This window comes from Phocoena sinus, chromosome 2 (assembly GCF_008692025.1).
Source record: "Phocoena sinus isolate mPhoSin1 chromosome 2, mPhoSin1.pri, whole genome shotgun sequence".
Classification (NCBI taxonomy): domain Eukaryota; kingdom Metazoa; phylum Chordata; class Mammalia; order Artiodactyla; family Phocoenidae; genus Phocoena; species Phocoena sinus.
Window position 1 is genome coordinate 4,480,587 of NC_045764.1, and position 27,166 is coordinate 4,507,752.

General features: G+C 38.6%; 1 protein-coding gene across 3 annotated transcripts in view; it reads right to left on the bottom strand.

The window, feature by feature from the left end:
* The window catches only part of SLC39A12 (solute carrier family 39 member 12), a 69,357-nt gene that overhangs the window by 23,608 nt on the left and 18,583 nt on the right, over positions 1 to 27,166 (bottom strand). Inside the window, exons 4-11 of one of the 3 annotated variants that reach the window (XM_032623303.1) lie at positions 23,691 to 23,863; positions 19,461 to 19,632; positions 15,461 to 15,633; positions 12,649 to 12,801; positions 9,562 to 9,669; positions 6,883 to 6,949; positions 2,607 to 2,765; positions 170 to 357 (exon numbers count right to left, since the gene is read on the bottom strand). In XM_032623303.1, the coding sequence (XP_032479194.1) occupies positions 170 to 357; positions 2,607 to 2,765; positions 6,883 to 6,949; positions 9,562 to 9,669; positions 12,649 to 12,801; positions 15,461 to 15,633; positions 19,461 to 19,632; positions 23,691 to 23,863 (1,193 nt within the window). Of the gene's footprint in view, positions 1 to 169; positions 358 to 2,606; positions 2,766 to 6,882; positions 6,950 to 9,561; positions 9,673 to 12,648; positions 12,802 to 15,460; positions 15,634 to 19,460; positions 19,633 to 23,690; positions 23,864 to 27,166 lie in introns of all 3 variants that reach the window. The other 2 variants (XM_032623302.1, XM_032623304.1) reach the window with 2 other exon arrangements.

Consider the following 27,166-nt stretch of genomic DNA (forward strand, 5'->3'; position numbering starts at 1 on the left):
CTGCCTACCACTTACCTTCTTGGATTGCACAGAATATTTCCCTACTCTTTTATACTTTTGCCTATATCCTTCTTCTCTTCTCCCCATCGACCCTTCCGTTTTGCTGCCTTTTCTCTGTTTTGCATTTTTAGTGTTTGGAAAAACAAAATAGGAAAACCACAAAGCTTACCATTTCCACCAAGGATAAATATAAGAACATCCCAGCAGTAATGGTTAAGATCCAGTTCTGAATACATGGATCCGCGGATACCGAGAGCCCAATATACAGTCCTATGAAGGCAGTTAAAGCGCTTATAAGATTCATCAGGATGGCAATCTTAATAGGAAGTCCAGAGCTTAAGAGCACAGCAAAGTCTCCTGAAATTTAAGGGAAAAGAAACTAGAATTATCATTTAACTGATGATGCCTTTGTTCAACTCGTGTGCTATCTGTTTCAAATTTCAGCAACTGGGGCCAATTTTATAAGTAACATTGAATGATCAGTTAATAAAACACTTTCTTATATTTCTCTAGGATTTACGGCCTAACTCATTATACTTTAGGAAGTTACATTTCAAGAGTTCTGTTCCTTTTACTGCTCTGGAAGACAGTATATACAGAGAGAACTGTGACATACTCTCTACTTCCTAATGTCCTGTGACATATTCAACTGAGACAAATGCAAAATAAAGCACTTGCTGCCCTGGGATTTCTAAAGCTTTTTACCTGGAAACTTGCCAGGCAAAATCCCAAGGTAGTAAACATTATATAGGCTTTTCTTTTTTTACTTAGGCAGGAACTGCTAAGAAAGAGAAAGAGAAGATGACTTAAGGAGATTTTTAAATCATGGCAAAAGTTGGTTAGGAAAACAAATTTTTCCTTTAGAAAATGTTTTACTGCCTTAATTATAGAAAAACGACCTTATTCCCTCTACACTTTTCCTCCAAAAGAAGAATGATCTTGTAATCTGAGAGGCTCTGTTTCTTAGTTTTGGGATTGAGAAGAGGCTGAAGTTCAATAAAGAGACATAATGGAAAAGAATACAGAAAAGAATGTCTATATGTGCATAACTGAGTCAGTTTGCTATGCAGCAGAAATTGACACAACATTGTAAATCAACTAGACTTCAATAAAAAATTTTTTAAAAGAGACAGCCTGGGGACTCAGTTTCCTAGTTCTATTGCGTAATTAATCCTATGAACAGGTCTTCAGACATTTTTGCTGGCCTGTCGCAGACTGTCACCCTCCTCTGTTGGGTTTTATCATAGTAGCTAAAATAGGACCATACAATATGGCCCCCAGACCAGGTATGTCTTAACGGATTCAGGAAGGACCTTGGATAAACTCCTCAGAGAGGAATGGGTCAGTGATGATCAGTGACAGGACTCTGGGCAATAGACACAGAACCCAAGAGGTCAGGGGGGGCCCAAGTGGGCAATGTAAATGTGAAAGTGAGATAAGAAAGAGTGACTGCCAAGAGCCCTCTCTCTAGGGCACACGTGTTCCTGGGACCAGCCTCTCCTCTTTCTGGACCTGTTTCAGAAATGTCTATTCCGTCTCCTCTTGGTTCCTGGGAGGCAGATTTGAATTACATGGGTTATTAAGATTATCCAGAAAAAGGGTCTTACATGAATCTGATACCATACGCCTGTCATTTCAATGTTACACTTGGCTTTAGACATTTTGTGTAAATCAGGTTGATGAAACCATGGTTTGGCTTTAATTTAAATGTTATTTTATCTCACTGGCCTGTTTGCTGACATAATGGATCAAAAGTTCTCCTATTAATGTTTTTCCCACATTTAATATGCAGATTTTAAAGTTTTTGCTGAAGTTTTTTTAAAAAATTAAAGAATCTTTTTATTATGCCAGTATTTTAATTTTTTAATTTAATTTTTATTTTGTATTGGGGTATAGTTGATTTACAATGCTGTGTTAGTTTCAGTTGTACAGCAAAGTGGTTCAGTCATACATGTACATACATCCACTGTTTGTTTGTTTTTTGCGGTACGCGGGCCTCTCACTGCTGTGGCCTCTCCCGCTGCGGAGCACAGGCTCCGGACGCGCAGGCTCAGCGGCCATGGCTCACGGGCCCAGCCGCTCCGCGGCATGTGGGATCTTCCCGGACTGGGGCACGAACCCGCGTCCCCTGCATCGGCAGGCGGACTCTCAACCACCGCGCCACCAGGGAAGCCCCATCCATTGATTTTTAGATTCTTTTCCCATATAGGTTATTACAGAGTATTGAGCAGAGTTCCCTGTGCTATACAGTAGGTCCTTGTAGATTATCTATTTTATATATAGCAGTGTGTATATCTTAATCCCAACCTCCTAATTTATCCCTTCCCCCCACCTTTAATGACTGTTTCCCATATAGAATTCTCCAGAATCCAAAAAGAGTCACTTCTGGATCCAGGAAATATCATAAATGGGTCTAACTGCATTCTATCTTGAGGTACAGGAATTTTTTTTTCTAGTTCTTTGCTTTTGATGGTTTAAATAAATTATGAACAGAAAGTATTCATCTTTCAATCATGTGTTGGAAAAAGAAGCCTAGTAAACCATGGCTAGAAATATATTATGATTTTCTCAGCGAGCAGGAAGAGTGATTCTACTGTCAGACTTACCCATTTCGTGGGGAATTTCATGACACAAGATAGCAAGTGTTGTGGTCACTCCCGACTCGGATGAAGATGAGAAGGCTGTTCCTATGACTAGGCCATCTGCAAAGTTATGCAGGCTGTCCCCAACCAGGATCATTATTGCTAACAAGCTCATGGTTTTGCCTAAAGGACCAAAAGAAGGTGTAAGAAGCATTAACAAAGCACTACATAGTTCACGGAATCCTTCAGTTACGATCAACTTTCCCCTCCAGCCTCAACATTCTTAAATTGCACCAGATTAAGTAACTCCACTTTGTCTCAGCTTTCAAAATAGGTCAGGACCGGCGATGTGAATACAGCAACCGATATGGCACACGGATTTATGGTCACCATTTTTCTAACGGGTCTGACTAATTATGAGATGTTAGGGCATTCGCTCTTCTATCCTCCTGCTCAGCTGTGCCAAAAGAAGATAAAAATAACACTGGTGTAACTTTCCAAAATACATTCGATGACCTTTCCACATAATGTCTTTTGTGAAGCATTTTTAAATAATTTAAGACCCTCGGGGCAGAATGCCAGTAAAATGGAGTCTATTTTCTGAAACTGTCCCCTGAGTCAGACTGCCCCTCGTGTCAGTCTCCTGGAGTCAACTGTCAACCTCCTGCCACTTTGTGATCGTTCCCCTTTCTGGTTGGTGCTAACCACCCTCCCTACTGCCTCCTTCACTCCCCAAATGTGACCACGGCAGAACCGCTTCCATCCCTTCCGATCCCAAAGTTAGCTTTGGAACATTTACTGAATGTTCTGTCTTTCTGACTAGACCAACTAGATGTTGGATGAAATAAAGAGACGCTGTCTTCATGCGATTCTATTACATTATATACATTATCTGATTAGTAGACAGCCAATGAAATCAACTGGACCATAATGGGTTTAATTAATGAAATAATTAGATCACAGTTGGGTTCAAGTTTTTGACGGACAGAATTTCTGTTTTCAAAAACCTAAAACTGTGTATTAGTATTATGGGTTGGAACCATTAACAAATACAAAAAGTATTCCAGGGCTAACACATATTCTGACAGTGAACTACCTAGGCATACCATTTGATAAGAACAGCCATTAAAATCAATTGCTGTCGTCTAATTACTCAGTTGGTGTATACTGTGTGACAGGTGTTAGGAGTTGCTATTGTTACTATCAGAACTGCCCAGAATATTCTAATAACTGGACACTCAATAAAAATAGGAAGAGGTTACCTTCTGGTTTCTGTTACCTGGTCTAAGACTGGAGGGACTGCACTGTAGTTTACTACAGTTTACTGGGGTTTACTGGGGGGATATGATCTGACTTATTTCATAGCCCACACTGTGAAATAAGGAACTTCAGTAAACAGCAGATCTAGCCCAGACTATATCAGCCAGGAGACAAGTGTATTGCCTGTGTTGGAAAGACATGCCATGCATTTTACATCTCAAAATCATGCTTTATTTAGAACCATGGCGATAAGACTCAGTTCTATCGTTCTGGTGGTTTCCTAATTCATTTCATCCTTCAACAAAAATGAGAAGATTTTAAGCAACAGTCATAAAAATACAGAATAAATATCGAAGTACTGAATTCAGAGAGTTCTTATTGGCATTGCCTGGAAGCTCTCTGAGCCTAAAAATGCAAAGAGGTCACTCAGCTTTTCCTGCCAATTTTTGGAAGTAAAGCTCTTCTTTGTGGAAATAAAATCAAATAATTTAAAGTAATCCATGTGACAACACTGCAGCATACAAATAAATTGTGATCTCCAATCCGTGCCTGTGCGTATGCCTACACAGAGTTTTGATATTAACGGCATACATTTGGATGGAAAAGCTTTACCCAATTTATACTTTGCCAAGAAACACTGCAGCCTATTTTCGTTGCCTATTATTTTGTTATCTCTGATGATGGGTTTCTAAATGTCAGATCATGGCCATGTAACAAGCCGCAAGGCAAATACACATATTTGCATATAAACAACAAGGAGCACATTGTACATGTTAAGGCAACGGAAACATTACTCAGTGGAAGATAAGACAAGCGTTCACTGGCAAATCAATGTACTCATTATAGAACTATCAATAATACTCTACCTTTCCTTCGGTACATGGAAGTCATTTCGAGTGCCACATTTCTGACTTAGCAGAGGTTTTCCATGGTAATACTCAGCCTGGATCTTGTAGCGTGCTGCTTTTTGTTTATTTAAATCAGACTGTGGATAGGACTTTCACATCCTGAGTTCCACCAGTCAGGTAATATGAAACAAGTAATCAAATATTTGAAGCTAATTCAATATGTCCCCGGCAAAAAGGGCAGTTGCATAATTGAATTTGGATTTGTTCACTAATCATTCTGTATGCCAAGATTGATATCTGAAGTAGGAAGATATCAGGTCTACAAAATATTTGAATGAGTCCATCATTATTACTTCCACTTCCATTATTACAGCCATTCTCTGCTCCTAATTTGACTAGGTGTAGGCTTCTTTCCACTTCCTTTCTTCTAAAACAAATACAAAGAAATGTCTCTGATATACCTTCTAGGTGCCTGGCATTCTAAAATTTCTCCTGGAACTAAATATTTAGAAGGAAAAATATCACTACCAATGTCCTGAAAAGAGAGTTGGACAGACTACGTAATTACATATTTTGAATCATATAAATAAATTACAGGCGTGAAAACATCAAACACATTCAGAACAGTGATTGTTACCACCTTGTTTGTTCTTATTAGCATTTATATCCTCAACCACATTGCAACCTAAGGATAAAGACCATTCCTAATTTTATTCCCCCGTGCAATCACAGTGCCTAAAACATCCTCAAACATTTTTTAAAATTCATTTATTTTATTTATTTATTATTTTTGACTGCGTTGGGTCTTCGTTGCTGTGCATGGGCTTTCTCTACTTGCGGCGAGCCGGCTACTCTTTGTTGCGGTGCACAGGCTTCTCACTGCAGTGGCTTCTCTTGTTGCAGAGCACTGGCTCTAGGTGCGTGGGCTTCAGTAGTTGTGGTTCGCGGGCTCTAGAGCACAGGCTCAGTAGTTGTGGCGCACGGGCCTAGGTGCTCCATGGCATATGGGATCTTCCTGGACCAGGACTCGAACCCGTGTCCCCTGCATTGGCAGGCGGGTTCTTAACCACTGCACCACCCAAGAAGCCCTAACATTTCTTAAATGAATGAAAGAATGTGAAAAAATACAGGGATGCATGCCTGAATGAATGATCACAAGGAAATGGTTGCTGCATTAGCATTTCTTGGTTCCTCAATGCTGGAGTTTAGTAGCTATGTAATCCTGGGCAGTGACTTACCCTCTCTAATGACTGGTCTCTTCATTTGTGTAATTTGAATATTAATTATTCTTACTTCAGTAAAGTGTTAAGAGGATTAAATGAGATAATCCATATCTCATTAAATGAGATAATCCAGAATGTGTTTAGCATTCTGCCTGGCATATAATAAGTATTCAATAAATACCTCTTTTTCTTCTCAGGTAACTAACTTATTCTGATAGAATGGACATAACTAATCACGACTGCTTAACATTGAACTATTGAGAAGTGTGTTTACAAAAGAATAATATCAGTGAGAAAAATGGGGCAAGGATTCAGGAGCAACTGATGAAAACCAACACAGACCTTTTAAAAAAAGAAGTTCTAAGAATTATTCAAAAGCATGAGCAAAAGGGAATAAAGTCCTGACCAAAATTGGCTAATCAAATTCAGAAATAGGGAAAATCATAGAAAGAAGACAACTGGATGCAAATTATACAAACAAATGAGTGATGGCATAAGATCTGAATAACGAGATAGCACTGAACTCCACCATGTTAACGACAATATCATAAATGAGATAGACATTTGTGATGAATTATCAGTAGACTGTGACAGAAGACAAGAAAAACAGTACTGTCTCCAGACTTCATGGGAAGTAAAAGGCTCGAATCATCACGTCAGCAGGATTTTAAACGAGCCTTGATAACCACGTAAGTATTTACGCTAATCGAAGTTTCTAGAGGATCAGTTTTAAGCCACTGGGGAAAACATTTTTAAAGAATGAAGTGACACTGATATTAATGTGTAGTAGGTTTCAAAGACTGATAGGAATGAGCCCTTATTAAAAATTTCATTGCAAAATTTTAATAATGAAATACATACCCAATATGAAATTTACATGGTTTTCACATATTTATTTCAAAACAGATACAACCTCTTCCTATGGCACTTTCTATATTTAATGTTTGGATTTTTAAAATTGGTACTCACATTTTCTGTTGGGGGCGTTCAGACTGCCTCTAGGAATTTCAGCTGCCTGTGCATCTTCCGGGCCTTTCTATTTTAAATTAAAAAATAAAATATGAATAATAAGCAATAGTCATCATTTTATCGAAAACTGAGACATGTAGAGTTATGTTGATTTTATCAAAAGACATTTTGATCCTCTGGAGTATATCAGAACTTTTCAATTTCATAGACAAACACAGAAGGTAGAGCCAAGAGTCTGCAAGCGTGTTTTCCCCACTATCTACATGTAGATGGAAATAGCACTCTTACATAGCTCAGAGTCTTCCATAGAGAGCTGGAGGCTACTTAGATAGTCTGTAATTCATTATTAAATTATGGAAGCCTTTATGAAACCCAAGCCGTAGGAAAAAAAAAATGATTCTTGATTCTTGACCTCAGTTGGCCCTGCTCCTGTACAGTAAGTAGACTGTGGATCTAGAATTTCTTCTGATCTTTAAGTAGATTGTGGAGAAGAAACCATTGCAAACCCAACACTTCATTTCATTCATCGTAGCATAAGATGCTGTTTCTGTGGTGTTTCCAGTCAGGAAAAAAAAACAAAAAACTTGCTAAGAAAGGAGATCAACAAACTTACAAAAGAATACAATTTAAAAAGATTTTTCATCCTTTCACACGACACGAAGGTGAGATTTTGTAATTGACTTCTACAAGTTGAGATGATATGATTTTATTTCAGAGACTGACTCATGGTTCAATTTCAGGAAAGACACTTTCCCTCCCTAGGCCTAAGATTCTTGTTCTATTGTGTGAAAAGAATACTTCTTATCTGTCTATGGAACATGTCCTTTTAGAAGCATATTCCTATCACCCCAAATTGTGGAAACTTTGAGACAAATTTAATGTGAGACATAGGCCTTTTTTTTAACGTAAACAGAGAAAGTAAACTTAACATTCACATGTTAGAATAACAGCAGTTATTCAAAAGATGTAACGATAAGCTATTTTTGGAGAAGGGTGGCTGAGAAGGTAGGATCTGAAGGATACGGGCTGGAAGAGGTAGACAGGTCTCTTGCCTGAAATTGGTGGATCCAGAAACAAAAGAAAAATGTGGGGTTTTTAAAAAATTATGTTATATCAAAGCCTGATTAAGATCAAAAGACTATTAAAAGACAGGACTTCAGATATTTATTCCAGGATTTTTTTTCCAAAAAGCTATATATTGTCACAGTACGTAAAGGAATTTAGAGGCAAATATCTAAAACTCCTTTGATGACTGGAAAGATTTGTGAGTTCCTCTTCCTTAAAAACTTTCCTTAAAAAGCAGGAAATTAGGGGCTTCCCTGGTGGCGCACTGGTTGAGAGTCTGCCTGCCGATGCAGGGGACGCGGGTTCGTGCCCCGGTCCGGGAAGATCACACATGCCGTGGAGCAGCTGGGCCCGTGAGCCATGGCCGCTGAGCCTGCGCGTCCGGAGCCTGTGCTCCGCAACGGGAGAGGCCACGACAGTGAGAGGCCCGCGTACCGCAAAAAAACAACAAAAAAACTAGGAAATTCAAAATGTATATCTCAGAAATAACTAAAAAAAAACCCCAAAAAACAGGAAATTGGACCCATCAAACAATCCTAAAAGTTCAAATTATTTCTATTTCTCTTTAGGTTGATCTTACAGCTTAAATAACAAAACAAATGGTGAGTATACTATTAGTCAGCTAGAGTAGTCAAATTGTTCTAAACTCATTGAATTAACATCCGAGATGTGCTTGTATCTTGGGGCTCTGGACCCTTCATTCGCACAGAAGAAATGAGGTCAGCATTAAAGTGATTTAAAAACTAATCTCAGCCTGAAGTTATCTGCTTTCAAACCACATGTGACGTATCTAAACAATAAACACAATAAGGCTTTTGTAAAGAAATATTTTTTGTTCACATCCCTGAGTTAGCTCTAGCTCTGCAATCTACTGCCAGACACTTGTATTTTGCCAGGTTAATGTGTCAGGAATAGCTTACTTCTCTCTACTCAGGAATCTACTCTTGAACTGTAACCCCCTCCCCCAAGGCCATGGCTATAGGAGGCATGTTTTCTAACTATGTTATATATTTTCATATTTTTCAGGTCCCTTTATTTATGACTTTAAGAATTAAAATGGGAATATTGTTTTGAACCTGACTGGAGGTTGTGTTTTGAGAACTCACACGGAAGATCTTTGTTGTGGAAAACTCAGTGTAACAGAAGGCACTTACTATGAGACATCTCCGCGGACAGAATCACTTCTCTCCTACATTACGAAATGAACCCTCCACTCTTACGTCCTCTAACTAACTCCTTGCTCAACATTTATTTGGCCTCACCTAGTCATGACTAAGGATTTCTCAGACCGGAGAAACCTCAAGGTTGGCTGGTTTATGAAAACTGGTAAAGGGAGTGATTAAGGATATGTTTATTATGTCAATCTGATCCACGTGTGTTTCAAAGAGGTGCAGAGAGCAGTGACTTGAATCTGTGGAAAATGCATTTTACCCCTGAAAACAGCTTTCAGGTGTTTGGCAAAGTTTTCCAAATAGGATTTATCATGATCAAGACTAGGCAAATCGGAGTGGATTCTATTAATACTTATCTAGCCTACTGATTCTCATCTATTTATCAAGGAATAAAGGAAAGAAGGTAAGCAAATCAGTAGAATACTTCAGGTCAGTAACCTACCAACTGGATAGTTGAAGCAGATTTGCCTCTGTCTGACTGGTCACTTAATTCAGTGTTGAACGCAAGATGGCGGGAATGTCCCGTATGCCCATTAACCAGTGACATGCCCTGCTGGATGAGGATGGTTTAAAATTAGTGCTGAAGCCAGAAGAACACAGGTGTAGCCTCTGTCAATTCCACAGCTCTATTTAATATTTCGCTTATTGGCCAAAGGGGTGGATGACACCAAAAGGGTACCAGGAGAATTTCATCAGGATAAATACTTGCTAAAATGAATGTTTTAGGGCATAGGGCTGCCCTAAAACATCATGCATAGTCTAAATGCTTTAAGAATGCAACCGCAAATTTGGGGTTAGCAGATGCAAACTAATATATATATATAGTATGGATAAACAACAAGGTCCTACTGTATAGCACAGGAAACTGTATTCAGTACCCTGTGATAAACCATAATGGAAAAGAACATGAAAAAGAATACATGTATGTATAACTGAGTTACTTTGCTGTACAGCAGAAGTTAATACAACATTGTAAATCAATTATTCTTCAATAAAAAAAAAGAATGCAACCTCAAAAATTCTAGTCATGATTTACAAAGGCATGAACGGTGGTAATTTTATATTGTCTTTTTATTTACTGCAAAATTAAATTGTGAGCTCTTTCTGATGGAGATACCAAAAGGATGATCATTGAAACTGTACTGTACCCTATAACGACTAAATGAATATCTCCAGAAAGATATTCACCAATTAAAGTACTTGTAGCTTCTAAAATATCCACACTCCTTTTCTTTTACACAATATCATGAATCTTAAAATTATGTTCTTAAAACTCATTTTAAGTTCCCTGACAAGTCCAAGGACCATCTGAAAAAAATATAATTTTTGAATGTTCAGAATTTATTTCACTCATTTCCACCTGGTTACATTTCTAATTATTATGCATAAGTTGATATGTTGGCTTTCTGAATTAGTTTTTCCAGTCCATGAATGCTAGTCTATTGTGTATAAATGGGGATCTTATTATTGTCTTTAATGCTTATTTAGATTAGAAACTCCTTTTGTGGAGGTTCAGTTCCTAAATTTTTAGAGAAAGTGGGATTCCTAAGTTTTTAAGAAAGTGTTGGGATTGAAACTGTCATTCCTAATTCCTGAATTACTGTAGTACCCCAGCTTGGGCCCCAGGCCAAAGAACAACCCTGATTCATTAAAACAGAAAAAATTTCTACAGAATTTTGTTTAAAATCTATTTATTGTGAAAAGTTTCAAATATACAAAAAAGCTAAAAGACCTGTGATGTCAACACTCAGATATTAACTCCCTAGATCCTACCATTGACATTTTATTACACCTATTTTATCACCCATCTATCTATCTACCATCCTTCTATCCATCCATAAACCACCTTATTTTTGATGCATGAAATAAAATTTTAGAATAAATTTAGGAAGGATAATAAGCAACAAGTGCTGATATTTTGAAAGACAGTAGTCTTTTAAAAGACTTTTAAAAGATAGTATACCAAAATGTTCATTGTAGCTCTATTTACAACAGCCAGGACGTGGAAGCAGCCTAAGTGTCCATCGACAGATGAATGGATAAAGAAGATGTGGCACATATATACAATGGAATATTACTCAGCCATAAAAGGAAATGAAATTGAGTTATTTGTAGTGAGGTGGATGGACCTAGAGTCTGTCATACAGAGTGAAGTAAGTCATAAAGAGAAAAACAAATACTTTATGCTAACACATATATATGGAAACTAAAAAAAAAAAAATGGTTCTGAAAAACCTAAGGGCAGGACAGGAATAAAGATGCAGACCTAGAGAATGGACCTGAGGATGCAGGGTGGGGGAAGGGTAAGCTGGGACGAAGTGAGAGAGTGGCATGGACATATATACACTACCAAACGTAAAATAGATAGCTAGTGGGAAGCAGCCGCATAGCACAGGGAGATCAGCTCGGTGCTTCGTGACCACCTAGAGGGGTGGGATAGGGAGGGTGGGAGGGGATATGGGAATATATGTATACGTATAGCTGATTCACTTTGTTATAAAGCAGAAACTAACACACCATTGTAAAGCAGTTATACTCCAATAAAGACGTTTAAAAAGAAATACCAAGAGCATCAGTTACTCAAGGAAAATGACTATAACATATATTGCTTCTGCTTATACCTACAAGACCTAATTAATAGAAATTAACAAAGGCTTGTTTTCCGAGTTAAAAAGAATATAGTAGTGTTTGCTTGTTTAAAAGTTTGTTTAAAAGTCTTTTAAAAGATAGTAGTGTTTGCCCTGAGTACAAGCATTTTACAGTATGTGAATGGGAAGAAAATCAGGGAATAAGTAGAAAACCATGAAGACTGCAGAATCCCAGGACTTTGTAGGGAAAGTTTATTTTAGTCTCCTGGAGTTTTTTGCTTGTTTGTTTGTTTGTTTGTTTACAAGCATTTATGTTTTTAACTACCCACAAAACTGTTCATCTATTTTCTTATAGGGTAACATATAAGAGCAAAAAGAAACAAAATCTAAAAATAAGCCACACTGCATTTTACATTTCATCATATATGTAGAAATTGATCAAATGCAGACACAGTGAAAGCAATTATTCAAGCTGAAAAAAAGATCTGCTGGAATTCCCACTCCTGAGCCTCTTGTTTGCATACTTTTAAATGTCCTTAAGATAGAAAACGATGCATAATTTTCGGAATTTTCAAAGTTTTTGTTTGCTTGTTAATTTGTTTTGCGTTAAGAAAGATACCCAAAACACAGATTGGTAGCTAGGCCTTTAAACCCCTTCATTCTCAGACATGAAATATTCTCCTCTTTCTAAACTAGCCAGGGAGGTCAAAAAGGAGGCTGTAATAAGTATAGTAATGGGCCAGCAACAGATGTTTGAAAAATTAATAACCATGCTTATAGGGAAGCTCTCAGAACGATCTGTGTGTCCTAGAAAGCGGAGTCCCATCCCTTAAATGGACAACCTCATGAAGATGTTAATTACTTTTGAACAAGTATTTCTGAAATAAAAGACAAATATCATGAAGCCCTAACATAAAAGATAAATAAAATTTAAAATATACCTCGGCACTTGGTGATACAAGAAGAATAAAACATTTTTCTATTAAGAAAAATCCATGGATGCCTCCAATTAATCCCAACAGTTTCCAAATATGGCCCTTGTTTTCGTGGAAATGTCCAAACTCTGAGGCTTCCTGCTCATGTAAACCAAGAACCTAAAAAGAAAAGAGATGGAAAGAAATAACTTTTGATGACTTAAATATTATTTAGTAGGTCCACTGTTGAAAATATATTCAATTTCCATTCTGGGGAACCCCATGACAACACCTGAATTCATCCAAAGCCCAGTTTGCTTTTAGATGTATGAATACTTCCACTATGTGATTTAATCGTGGCCAAATAAGATGTGAAAAAAGAGAGCTTTGAAAAGCTGCTGCTGATGAGTAGACGAAAGCCTAAGCTTATTTCAGCAAGTGGCCTAAATTTTCCTACAGTCTCAGTCCTTTAGCTGAATTTTTTTCCAGTTCAATCCATCCCAATTTGCACAGCAATGCTTTATAACAAATCAATATTTTGTATATCCAAAACAAATATAAAGATACATTTCATCCAGGGTTTATTCTCCCCATAGCAATTAAAGAAAGCTTTTAATAAATGCTCAAATAAGTAAGAAATCCACCTGAAGGACTTTTTCCATTGAGCATATCCTGTATGCCCAGCAATACTGTCAGCTCTCCGGGACACAAAAGGATACTAGAAAAGCATTAGGAATTTTCCTCTCGTTGACTCATCCCACTGCTTGTCTCAGCCATTTGCTGACCTCATGATTTCTTGTGAGCTAGTAAATCAGAATGTATCATATTCCCTCCCCAGGAGAAGACAGTTTGGGAAATATTGTGGTTTCAATATTTAGGATATTACTAACCATTAAATTTAGAAAAGAAAAAAATTATGTGTATATGTTCATAAAAATAGTGTATAGGTATTTATGTACATATGCATATACATATCGATACATATGTACACATGTGTGAGTGTATGTATGGATCTCCATATACACATTGAGTGTATGGACATAACTAAAGACATATACAGGTTAGTCCACTTTTTCTTTTGGTAAAGACTTAAAAGGACAGGCACCTAATATTTGGAATTACCATTATGTCACAAAACAGAGGATGTTGTCATGTCAGAAAAGAAAACAGAGGAAAACCTCACAATCTCAGAATCAAATGTACATCTTCAAGTTGAATCAATGCAGCTAGTTAAAAGAGGAAATCGTGACAGTGGGATTTTTCTCATTTCTGTGCAGACCTTTAAACACTGGCCGTGCATCGCATTCAGGAACCACTGATTTTTCTAGCTTTCCACCACACCTGTACAGCATCTATCTTCCTCTTCCCAATAATTTATGTCCTCCTCTCTTTCCTCAAGTAAAGCAACTGCCTTCTAAGCGAAACCCAGCTAAGTTTCCCTCTGTAAATATGTCTCTGGAGGGTCGGTGGACAGTCCCACTCCCCACAGCGTCCACCCCTGCTGCCTTGGGCTGTGTACTCTCCCACTCGGGGAGACCCAGGCAGCCTTAAGATCCTGTTGCTATTTCCCAGGATCCTGGGCAATGAACAGCTCTGCACCCACTGCAGTGACCTAGAAACAGGCTTCGGCCACCGCCTCAAACCACTAAGCCCTGAAATATTTCCTGAAAATTAGATTATACGGGAAATTAAAACTAATAATGGCTTGTTTCATTTCTCCAATGCTCACTTTGCAACTTTCAGAACACGTAATAATTTTTGAGCCTCTAAGCAACAAGAGGGACCCTGCAGGAAATTGCTAGAGGCTTGTGGAAATTTTTAACATCTCAGACTTTGTGAGACGTGGGGGAAATCACTGGCTCAGCATTACCCATCATGAGAGATTTCAGGAGGAATACATAACCTCATCTGAAGACCCTTCTCCCTGAACTCTTCTGCATCTCTGGTTCTAATCCTTTCATCTCTGACAAATGAGCCTCTGAAAACTTCAGCAAAGAGCCAGCTTCCTGGAGACTGCATGTTTCTTAAAGGAAATCTAGATGCTAATAGTTGGGCAAGAGAGAGAAATTCATTTTGATGGTTCAAACGAAGAGAGGTTAATGGTGGTGCTATGACAGAGGTGCGGGCAGGTGTCAAGGGTATGAACGAGGGATAATGAGACACCCGGAAACCGGAAACCCCAGGGAACCATTATCACTCTCAAGGCTGAAAGGGCAAAGGGCAAAGGTTGGAAATAACTGAAGCTCAATTACTGAAGCTCCATGGGAGACGAAGTTAGGGAGGAGGCCTCCTGCAGGAGGTGTATTACTGCCTGTAATCCTCCGCTTCTAGAGCTAGTGCTGGAGGGAGGGAGTGGGGAAGAGATACCCCCTGCCACTCTCTCCTCCTGCCCTGGCTTTTCTGTTGTGCACCCACTGGGGGAACTCAAACAACAATCCAGCCTGCAAGAGAGCTGAGGGGGTGCAATCTTCAGGGGCTGAGAAGAGCAGAGCATGGATCTGATGAGGGCTGGGGGCCACCGGAGAAAAACCAGTACATCTTATAGCCCATTCGTTTTTATTTATAGATACGTACACTTCCTGAATTTTTGTTAATAGGAATCCATATCTGATCACGTATTTTTAAATTTCAAAAGTAAGAATAACCTGGTGGATCTAATGATTAATCATCTCTTTTCTCCTACAAGGGCTTTGGGGAAATAATACTGATTATCACAGAAAACACTGGCCACTGTATCTATGCATCCACGTCACTGTGAAACTCTGCATAAACACCTCCAGTGGCACAAAGTAAAGAGAAATTAGAAACACTCCATCTGAAACGGAAAATAGCCACTTACCTGAGGAATCAGATGGAGCAGAGCATCCCCAGAAAGTGTCCCAACAGCCAGACCCACAAACAGCTGTAAAATGAGCCGATAGCTCTCCTCGCAGCAGTGGAAAAGGGTCAGGGTCGTCCCGAGCATGGAGCCCAGCGTGAGCAACGTCACTGCCATGGTGCTGTAGCCATATTCTGAGCCAAAGAGGAGATTGCAAAACAGTCAGAGCCCCAATGAGGGCCTCTGCCAGTGAACATGCTAGAAGAATCCAGCCTATACTATAACCGATAGGGATACAAAATTGTTTTGTGAGTGCTATATTGGGTAAAAGGTTTCAAGGCTTTAATTTGGAAGGAAAAGAATGAAAAGGCTTTCTCCAAATTACTCCGTGGCTTTGAAGTTATCCTGACTACCCCTTAGGAAAAAATCACCCTAGCAAGCAAGGAGCTAGCTTACCTCCTACCCACAAAGAAAATAATTTCTCTCACTTTAAACTACAACCTCTATTGACAGACACTGGTAATATTTGTCATTTAATTTCATTTAAACATTTTGAAGGCAAGGAAGCAAGGTTACAGAAGGAGCATATAGTTTGGGCCATTGTAGATCAATATCTGTGGACAAAATGAGTACTTTCTCACAAAAATTCTCAAAATTATTTGTAGTGTCAGAAGTGTTTATTATTCTCAGTGACTAAAACGAGCGATTGCATTGGTAAAAACGGATCAGTCAATGTGTAATGGATGATAATATAAATTTGGACAGGCTACCTTTTGGATTATTGCAATAAGTGTTTATAACCCCTAAAATTTATTCTGTATTTCTAAGCTTCTCGATTTTTTAAATGTTCAGAAAGTGCAATTTTTTACAATTATTCAAACAGAAACAAATATGTAGGAGGGGAGAAGAAATAAAAGGGTAAAGGAAGAAAGAGAAAGAGAAAGATTAAGAAAAAGAAATGGCTTTCAGAGTCAAGTATATATGATTTGGGAATAAAGAGTATTCACCCACCATTTTCCTTTGGTTGCAGATATCCAGAGCGAATACTCTGTTTCAACTTAGAAGTTACTAATTTCAGGCCAAATGGTTTGTAAACAAGGAAGGTAGGTAATTACAAAATTAAACCATCATTTCCTTTCGTGACTACAGACAGATAACAAAATCAAACAGTTTCAGCTATCATACTATTGCACTTAAAGCCCATTGTGGATTTTAATAAATTCCCATCTTAAAAGGTGTTATAATTGAAGATGTTGCACCCTCATCATTCTTGTACCTTTCTGGGACAGTCATTCTCCACAGTAGGTCATGTTAATGACACTAGCTGGTAAGATGACAATAGGCTTGTGATGTGAAGAGGACCCTTATCGAATTACAAGCTCTAAATTATACAGAGATCGAACATTAAAATAAAGTTGGTAGTGTACTCAGAGGAGGCAAAAAACTTTCACACTTCGATTTTTCCCACTCTCACCGCTACTCCTTCGCTGCTAGGAAATCTACAAAACGGCTGTTGTTCAACAGATACAGAGTTTCAGTTTTGCAAGACGAGGCATTTCTAGAGATCTGTTGCAGAGCAATGTGAAAATACTTAATACTACCGAACCGTACACTTGAAAGGGTTGAGATGGTAAAGTGCAAGTATTTTTTACGACATTTAACAAACATAACAGGAATAGACTGGAATGATCATACACCTGCCTAGAGGTTTTATTTTGCTCTAACTTAATACCTATGTTGTTAAAAAATCCCTAGAGATGTTTAACCAAGTTTCACATCCCATTCTTCCACAAACAGACTCTCAGTGGGCAAGTGATTCTTCTTGACTAACAGGTAAATTAAAGACATTTGAAGTTTAACGTGAGCACCTGGGTGCCTAATGAAGTTCAAAGTTGCCACATTTTTATGGTGGCTACAAAAGATAAGAAAATGTCAGGAACTCAACAAGGACAAATCAGGGGCTGACATTTCCCAGGCAAAAGGCAAAGTTTCAAGTTCTTTAATTCTTCTACTCTCCCCATTGTCCTGAGGGCAGCTGCAGTACGGTTTTGGAAGAGAAAGGATGTTTCACTCCTTCGGAGCTTGTAAATCTTTCTTGACTGGAGTCAGATTTGATATAAATCTTTCCCATCCTTACAACAGAACTGGACCTACCAACTAAATTCTTAACCAATCCTGAGCAGCTTCTTTGAACAGGTCTGAAACGATTTCTACACGGCCATAGCATTCTTTCCTGGAAATTCAATTGAAGGTGGTGCTTAGAGGTTGCGTTTCAGCATACTGAACACTGTGTTCTTAATAACGTCTCCCTGTGTCGTCCTCTCTTTAACGTCTTACATTCCTGTAATTTCAGAAGGCCAACAACACAAACCTTTCTCTTTAGTTATATGATGCAACATTTTAAATTGAGGACGGTGCTGTTTTTCTAGGTTCTTTAGTGAGTATGACTTGTTTGGATTTTTCTCAGGAAGACTATTTCCTAGAAGGGTCTAGAAGTTAATTAAAAAGGGAATTAAGCTTTTTTCATGGATCTTCAGTCCAAAACCCTGTTTCCAATTGGCCTGTATAACCAGACCCCGTGCCAGGGAGGTGTCTGGTTAATACAGATCCATTTTTGAGCCATCACTGACCACAAGGTGTTGAATTATTTAGCTGCTCACTTTTAATGAAGCTATTTTTCCTCTCAGTGAACGTGGGGTTTTAGATATATAGACCTGGCATGTTTTTGTTCACAATCTTCAAATGAATCACTCGATGTAGGATCCATTATGAGTTAGAAATAAGTAACTGAACAATTCTGCTATGATGGGCATTGCAGACTACCTCAAAGAGAAAGAAAAGCAGTTCTGAAAAATATGTAAGGCCCTCAGATCAATGGTAATTTTTTTTTTTTTGCGGTACGCTGGCCTCTCACTGCTGTGGCCTCTCCCGTTGCGGAGCACAGGCTCCGGACGCGCAGGCTCCGCGGCCATGGCTCACGGGCCCAGCCGCTCTGCGGCATGTGGGATCTTCCCGGACCGGGGCACGAACCCGCGTCCCCTGCATCGGCAGGCGGACTCTCAACCACTGCGCCACCAGGGAAGCCCGGTAATATTTTTAATACAGTTAAATGTCATATTTTTACTATCCATCATAGATGCTTTTAGGCCACCATTTTTTTTCTTTTGACTTTTCAATGTCAGGTGCTTTAAATTTCCAGAATGCATCTTTGTGCGCATCAGCCCACTGGAACTTCACTGGTATATACTGTGAAGTCTTAAAGTAGTATTCACCTACTGCAGTGACGTTATGGGTCACAGGTGAGCGTGAATATTGATCCTTTCGCTTCCTGGGGCCGCCAGCCACAACCGGGAGGCTGGCACCTCCTTGCACTGGTCACCTCCATCCCAGAACAGCCTCTTTGGTTTACCCCAACGTGCCTTCATTTTTACTGTGTGCCATAGTGTGGAAATGGATAGGAAGCCCTGTACTATCACTGCTTCCCACTGTGCAGAGAAAGAGACGGGCTTGGGATATAAAGAGATTGCTGAAGATCACAGAGTTGGCTGGGGAAGGAAGGCATGACTCAGCTCTGCATTTCTGATCCCAACCCCGATGCCCTTTCTCATATACCAGGCCACCTCTCAACTATGGACTTTGAACTTGGTCCACGCTTGAGTCAAATACAGGGAACAAACTTGAGTTATATTAAGTTATACACAAAATATAAAATATTCGTTGAGAGGCAGTATAGCATAGGTGGTTAAAAACAGCTTGTCTGGGTTTGAATCCCAGCTCTATCACTTACCAGCCGCGTGTCCGTGGGCAAGTCACTTAACTTCTATGTGCTTCAGTTTCCTCATCTCTAAAGTGAGGATAATAATAATAATTTCTAGCTGGTAGCACTGCGTGAGGACTCGATGAGCTGACCAATGTTAAGATGCTTAGAGCGGTGCCTGGTATATGGTACGTATCCTTCACTCACCATCATTATCGCATACACTGTGTGCATTAGCTCTCCGAGGGAAGAACCAGAACTTACTCTCCGGAGCGGGGGGTGCCAGCTTTGCTTGTTGGTCCTGGGGAAGCTGGCAAGAGCAGCTCAGCAATTGCTGGATGATTCCTGGACTCATTTGCTTAAAGTCCTCCTTAGAAATGGCTGAAAGCTTGTTCTGTAGAAATATCTCCACGAATTGTCCAGCAGAGAAGCAAGTCTGTAGGAGGAAGAGCAGACACTGTTACCATCCTCAGCACTGAACCAAATTCCCCATCGACTACCATTCTTGAGGAGTCAGAACTGAGTGGAAGGGTTCAAGTCAACCCTTCCACACGAAGCCATTACTAGGTGAGTCTCCCTGAAGCCTTTTGTCCATAAATAATTCCCCAGGATTATCTTTCACCTCTGATTAAAGCAGCTATATCTCACTTTCATTCTGAGTATTATATAGCAGGAGTTTTGCACACTTTTTTCTTTCCTGAAGAGATGCACCGTGTTTTACAATGTGTTGGAGAGCGTTCTAACCAGCAGCCTAAGGAAACCTTGAGGGGGGATGGCTTTGTGTCATTAACAAAGCTAAGACTTCACAGGATAAACAGGAGCTCTGAGGTAATGAGGTCACCGTCTTTAACATTCTCTGATTTAGCAAGCCTTTGTAGGCAACATGCATTTTCAAAAGCAATAAAAGTGAAGTCAATATTTTAAAAAGTGAATGCTGTGTCAACTTGCTGGTGTGTAAACACTGAACGATATGGCTAACTCTGCCCCTTGACAGCCTTCTACCACAAAAACAACTGAAATCACTGTTATTGCCTACTGATTTCACTAATTTTTATCTAGATCTTTGTGATTTTTTTCATATTGTATAGGGATATCTATGAGATAAGAAGTAGAAACAGACAACAAATGAAATGGGTCTCTCAAAATTGCCTCAAAGCATCTGTCCATTTCAGAAGTGTTAAGGGCTGACGTTTTGTGCATCAAAAATTACACTGAAAAGTTTTCATATGTGGATGAGAAGGGTGTATAGTTTCGCTAGCACAAATGCGTGTCTTCTACTGAAATAAGACCCCAATGCAAGATCAGTGTGATCTTTAGTTACAGTAAGGTATCTTTAAAAAAGTCAGTGATGTATACAAGGATTGTCTGATCTGCCATGCTGTAGGAAGTAGGGATTTTAAGCAAAGGCACATGGCTAATCAGAAAATCATGACACATTTGCTGGATTCTCCCCCACAAAAATCCTTTGGGATGATTCCAAGGGTTAAAAAGCTTTATCTTCATTGGGAGATGTTTGGTTGCATGGAACAGGACCTACTCAAACCAGCAGACACCAAGGGGAGGATGCATGAAGCTTACAGAGGATGTCTGAGATGGGAAGGACAGCCACATTTCAAGAGGAACTGAACCGGAAGCTGGAAAATTAGAACCAATGACTTTCCTCTGTCTCTTTGGGGCTTAGTATTTTCTTCTTTCTGTTTCCCTCTGCAGACATCTACTTCCTTTCAAAATCTGGTCTTCTCTCTTTAATAAACACATGGCCATATAAGCCCTGACCCTAAGGTGACCTTTCCATCCAAGAACCCAAGATTGCATTGAGTCTGCAAATCCTGACAGATCCGATTGGCTCAGCAAAGCTATAGATGGGTTTTCTTGGTCAAATACCCGTTCGATTCCATCAATTTTGCCCCCGAGACAGGAGGTGGGACCATGCTCGTCAAACACGGCTTCTGGACCCAGCACTGTGGGTGAGAAAGCCATTTCTCAGAAGGGGACTGGGCAAGAACTCCAAAAGTTTTCTACTGCAAGAAGCAGCAGCAGAAAAGCTAAACTTGTGATTTTTTTTCCCTTTATCAAAACAATTTACACCAAAGACAACAGTCTCTTTTGTATCATTTATTAATCATGGAATAGAATTACTTCATCATTAAAAATACTGGCAACAATAAAGGGAAACTAACAACAAGCTTCTGATAATGAATCCTTCGTAATAAACATTCTCATTGAAAAATGCCTGCCTGGGAAGTAAGAGAGTGGAAAGATAAACATGAAAAGAATGCCATGCATCTTCCCGCAGTTCACTGTCAAGGAACTGAATAGTTTCTAGTTTTAGAATACCTTCTCATAGAGTAAGGTTATTCTATTATAAGCTTCTATGCCCTTGATATTTACTTGCTGTTCCTGTACTATTTAGGTTATTGTTGCATTACATTTCTTCTGAAATCACTAACACAAATGTCCTTAAAGGGGATTCATTATATCCTATAAAATTTTGGTAGACGAAATGTTTTTAATGAAGAAGAAAATGGAATGGAAATGTAGATTATCCCGTCAATAACCTTTGAAATAGCTTTAGTCCTTCACATAAAATTTCAACATACTTGTACACTCGTGTTGACATCATCAGATTCCTGTGGAAACTTTACAAACACATTCTCAAGTGTTGCTTCTGGAACTTTAGTTTTGAGAATCCCTTGGAGGGCTTGTTAAAAGACAGGGTGATGAACTCCACAGTTGCAGGGTATAATTCGGTAGCTTCTTGGGTGGGACCTGAGAATTTCCATTTCCAACAAGGTCCCAGGTGCTGCCGTTACAGCTGGTGCGGGGACAACACTTTGAGGACCACCAGCCTAAACAATGTAGGCAGGATCTCCAGATCTAGCCTCTTACCTTAGGGTCCCCTCAAAAGTCACAAAGGAAGTGACGTGTTGGAACAGCGAAGAACTGAGAAAGAGGCTGTTTGTTTGTCTTGCAGAATCAGCACAGAAAACGATTATTACCGTTCTTAGAAGATACACGCCTTAAGCAGGTAACACCTACATTTTGAGAAATAACCTTCGTTCTTTATGCAAATAGGGTCTCCATCAGACAAATGGGTTCCCTTCTAAGAGCCGGCCCTGAAGAAACGTTTAAAGAGACTTCACAAATAAGGATTGATATAGGCGTCAACTCTTGTTACCTCCAGTTGAATACAATAAGTGTGAGTTTGAAAGAATCAGCTTTAATTGATGCGTTTGATATGTGGCCTAATTAATAGAAATTCGCTTTTTAAAATATATCATAGCAAAAATACGTGATAATGCCCGATCATTCATAACTTACAGGAACGACCTTCACTGTTGCTAGAAATATTCAAGGAATTTTGCTCTTTTAAAATACAGATTGCGCTCAATAGGAATGTTAACTCATCCAAGATATAAATAACAGAAATAGTTTTATTTCTTTAAACCAACACTTCTCAAACAGCATAGCTGTTCAGAGCACAGAATATGCCGTCAGACAACCGACGTATATACCTCAGTTTCTGTGAACTTAAGCAACTACTTATTCGCCCCGTGCCTCAATTTCCTGATCTGTAGGATGCAATCATATAACCTAACTTCATGCCGCTGTTGTAATGATTGCATGGAGAATGCAGGTGAAACTGTGCAGTCTCTAATACATAGTATTAATTTCATCATTAAATGTAAGCCATCATCATGGAATATCAATTTTTCAAGAGTTTAAATAAGAAGGGCAGGGAAGGTTTCTGTGTGTAACAGAGTCTGAAAAATGCTTGATCCAATAAGATAAAGCATTTTATTTACTAAAGGACCTCCCCAGACACATGGATAGGCTACAGTGCAACATACGTCTTCAGTATTTCCCCGTCAGATCTGACCACAGCGCCCCTTTGCAAGAATTAGCTAGGTAGACTAGTGGACGTACTTCGGAACACAACTTTAGGAAATAAGAATATGAACGTGTTTATAGGCTCACATATCACCTTTTCTCAAAAACCTTCTCAGTGCTACCTCCTATACCAATATTTCTCTGTTGCTCACAATCCAAAGTAATCTCTTCATAATCTAATCCAACTTTAAAGTGTTCATTCATCACTGTAAGTTTCTGTATAATGTCTATATCCTCCCACTACCCTGTTAGCTCCATAGAAGCCGTGCCTATTTGTGTTATCTATCCCTGTGGCCCGTGATGGTGACTAGCACATAGTAAATGCTCACAGGTTTGCTGAATGAATTATTCCTGCATTCAGTATGGACCCAGTGGAGGAAAGAGTAATATGTATCATTCTCCTAAATATCCTGACCTCAAGTTTATGTCTATAGAGACCCACTTGTAAAAAGAAAAAACCCTGCCCACACTGTGGAAATAGAATATTTTTACATTTAAGGAAATCTACATTATCCTTTAACTTTTCAACAACTCTTAGAGAATGTTCACAGCTACTTCCTTTGACGATAGCAAATGATGGTACAAGAGGAATAACGACAATACCTGATCCCAGGAAACTGGACTGTCATCTGATTCTGGGTCCTCGGGTACAGATAGATTAGGATAGGCCCAATCATGGATTGTTAGGTTGTTTTGTTTCCTTTGAAGTTGATGGATTCTATCTTTTCTGATACAGGTATTTGTAGTCCAGAGAGTGTTGAGGAGCTGGTCTAGTTCTAGAAATTTCATACAAAATCTGGTGTCACATAAAGACAGGCCAGTTTCAGAATAATCACAATTTCACACGGCCACAGCATAGATATTTACTAAGTAAATTTCTAAGTTCTAATGAAAAGCCAAGGTTTTACTCTGAACAAGAATAGAGAGCATTTAGGGACTTCTCTGGTGGTCCAGTGGTTAAGACTCTGTGCTTCCAATACAGAGGGTACAGGTTCAATCCCTGGTCAGGGAACTAAGATCTCACATGCTGCACGGCATGGCCAAAAAAAAAAAAAAAAGAATAAAGAGTATTTATACTTCACATGGTAATGATTCTCTCACAAGATCTTGAGATCTTAGGGCTGAACCGTGATGAAATGAGCAATTCCAAAAATGGAGTGCCTTCTAGTAAGTCAACTAATTCTTTTTCTAGGTGTTCCCTATAAAAATGTAAACAAAAGATGAAACTGATTTAATCCTTAGAAAATTTATTCCCTTTAGGCACTATACATCCTTAGTAGATTAACTATAACTTTAATGTAAAGTCAATCTAACCATTTTCCTCTTCAGTGTTTAATGCAGGAAAGAAACAGGAACTGAAAAGCAGCTGAGATTACTGGGACAAAAGAGACTTTGTTTTCTAATGCTACTGTGATATAGTTGTCAGTTTAAAGACTGCAGTTTAGTTTCCCTTGGTACAGCTGTAGCCTTAAAAAATGACTGATACAGAGAACAATTGAATATTATGGTGAATTTCTTGGGATTTATTCATCTTTCTACTTGTGAAAAAAATACCTCTGGTGTTTTCCTAAATGTTACCATCAGTAGTAGGAGAACTGCAAACTAGAATTACTACAATATTTTATTTTAAATGGCCAGTTTCAACAACAAAAAAAAAAAAAAGAGAGAGAGAGAGAGTGAGAGAGAGAGAGAGAGAGAGAGAGAGAGAGAGAGAGAGACCTGCAAAGAAATGGAAAAGTGTGACTCAGAGTCAGGGAAAAAAGCAGTCAATAAATATGTATCTGAGTATTCCCAGATGTTGGATTTACCATATGAAGAGTTCAAAGCAGTCATTATAAGTATCTTCAAGGAACTAAAGAGAATAATATTTGAGAAATTAAAGGAAAGTATGACAATAATAAATTAACAAATAGCAATTTTCAATCAGGAGATCAAAACTATGTAAAAGTCTAAATGGAAATTCTGGAGTAGAAGAACAGAATAAATGAAGTGAAAAATTCACTAGAGGAGTGCAACAGCATATTGAGATGGTAGAAGAAAGAACTGCTGAATATGGCGATACATTAATAGAAATAATCTAATCTGAAGAACAAAGAGAAAAAGAAAGAACAAGTCTCAGAAACCTGTGGGAACCAGCAAATATACTGACCTATATGTAGTGAGTCACTTGGAGAGAAGAAGGAGAAAGAAGTAGAGAAAGATACTGGAGAAAATAATGGCTAAAAACTTTCTGAATTTGATGTAAAGCCTTAATCTACAATGTTCAAAAAATTCATCAGAGGGAATTCCCTGGTGATCCAGTGGCTAGGACTCCATGCTCTCACTGTCAAGGTCCCAGGTTGGGGAAATAATATGGGGCATGGTCAAAAAACAAACAAACAAAACAAAACAAAACAAAAAGAAGCTCATCAGACATCAAGTAGAATAAATATAAAAGATCCAAACCCAGACATAGTCAAACAGTTGAAAGTCAAAGACAAAGATATATCTTGAAAGCAGTGATGGAAAAATGACTCATCACATACCAGGGAGCATTGATACAATCAATAGCTGACTTCCCATCTGAAAAATAGAGGCCAGAAAGTAGTGGAATAAGTTGTTCAAAATGCTGAACGAAAGAACTATCAATTAGGGATTTAATACCCAGCAGAACAACCCTTCCAAAATGAAGGTGAGGAAGCAACCTAGGTGTCCATCGACAGATGAATGGCTAAAGAAGATGTGGCACATATATACACTGGAATATTACTCAGCCATAAAAAGAAATGAAACTGAGTTATTTGTAGTGAGGTGGATGGACCTAGAATCTGTCATACAGAGTGAAGTGAGTCAGAAAGAGAAAAACAAATACTGTATGCTAACACATATATATGGAATCTAAAAAAAAAAAAAAAAAGGTTCTGAAGAACGTAGGGGCAGGACAGGAATAAAGATGCAGACGTAGAGAATAGACTTGAGGACACTGGGAGGGGGCAGGGTAAGCTGGGATGAAGTGAGAGAGTGGCATGGACATATATACACTACTAAATGTAGAATAGATAGCTAGTGGGAAGCAGCCGCGTAGCACAGGGAGATCAGCTCGGTGCTTTGTGACCACCTAGAGGGGTGGGATAGGGAGGGTGGGAGGGAGACGCAAGAGGGAGGGGATATGGGGATTTATGTATACATATAGCTGATTCACTTTGTTATACAGCAGAAACAACACACCATTGTAAAGCAATTATACTCCAATAAAGATGTTAAAAAATAATATAAATAATAAATGAATTTAAAAAATGAAGGTGAAATAAAATTATTCTCAGAGAAACATGAATGGAGAATTCATTGGTACCAGAACTGTCTTACAAGAAACACTAGATGAAGTTATTTAAGCTGAAAAGAAATGATCTGAATGGTAAGTCAAGTCCACAGGAAGAAATGAAGAGTACTAGAAATGTAAATATGTGGGTTAATATAAAAGACTATAAATATATTTCTTTATCATTGTTCTCTCGACTCAGTGAGGAAACAAACTTTTCTTTCAAAGTCTAAAATATGATAAGGGTACAGACCATTCTCAAAATATTTACCATTATATCGGGGTTATTAAGCAATGTAATTAGATGACAAAGAAAAGACACACACGAATTGAAAAAGAAGAGGCAAAACTGTCTGAAAACGCTAAAAAATTAGGGCAAAATAAAATGAAAGATTTAATCATGGAACAGGTTATAAAATTAATCTAAAAAAAAATCACTAACCTTCACATAGACAAAGACCAGTTAGAAGCTGTAATGAAAGAGAGGACCCCAGGTAAGAGAGCCAAAAGAAAAGTTAAATGCCTAGGTATAAATGTACCAGAAAATGTCTAAAACCTATGTGAGGGAAATAATAAAACACTCCACAAAAGCACACATGTAGATATGCACAAATAGAAACACTATGGGATATAGAAATGCAACATCTTATAAATATCATTCCTAAGTTATTTTATAATTATTTTGCAATTATAATAAAATTATCACAGGGTTATTTTTTCCCAGAGCTTGACAGTTAGGTGATATTTGTTAGGAAGAGTGAACAAGCCAGGAAGACCCTGA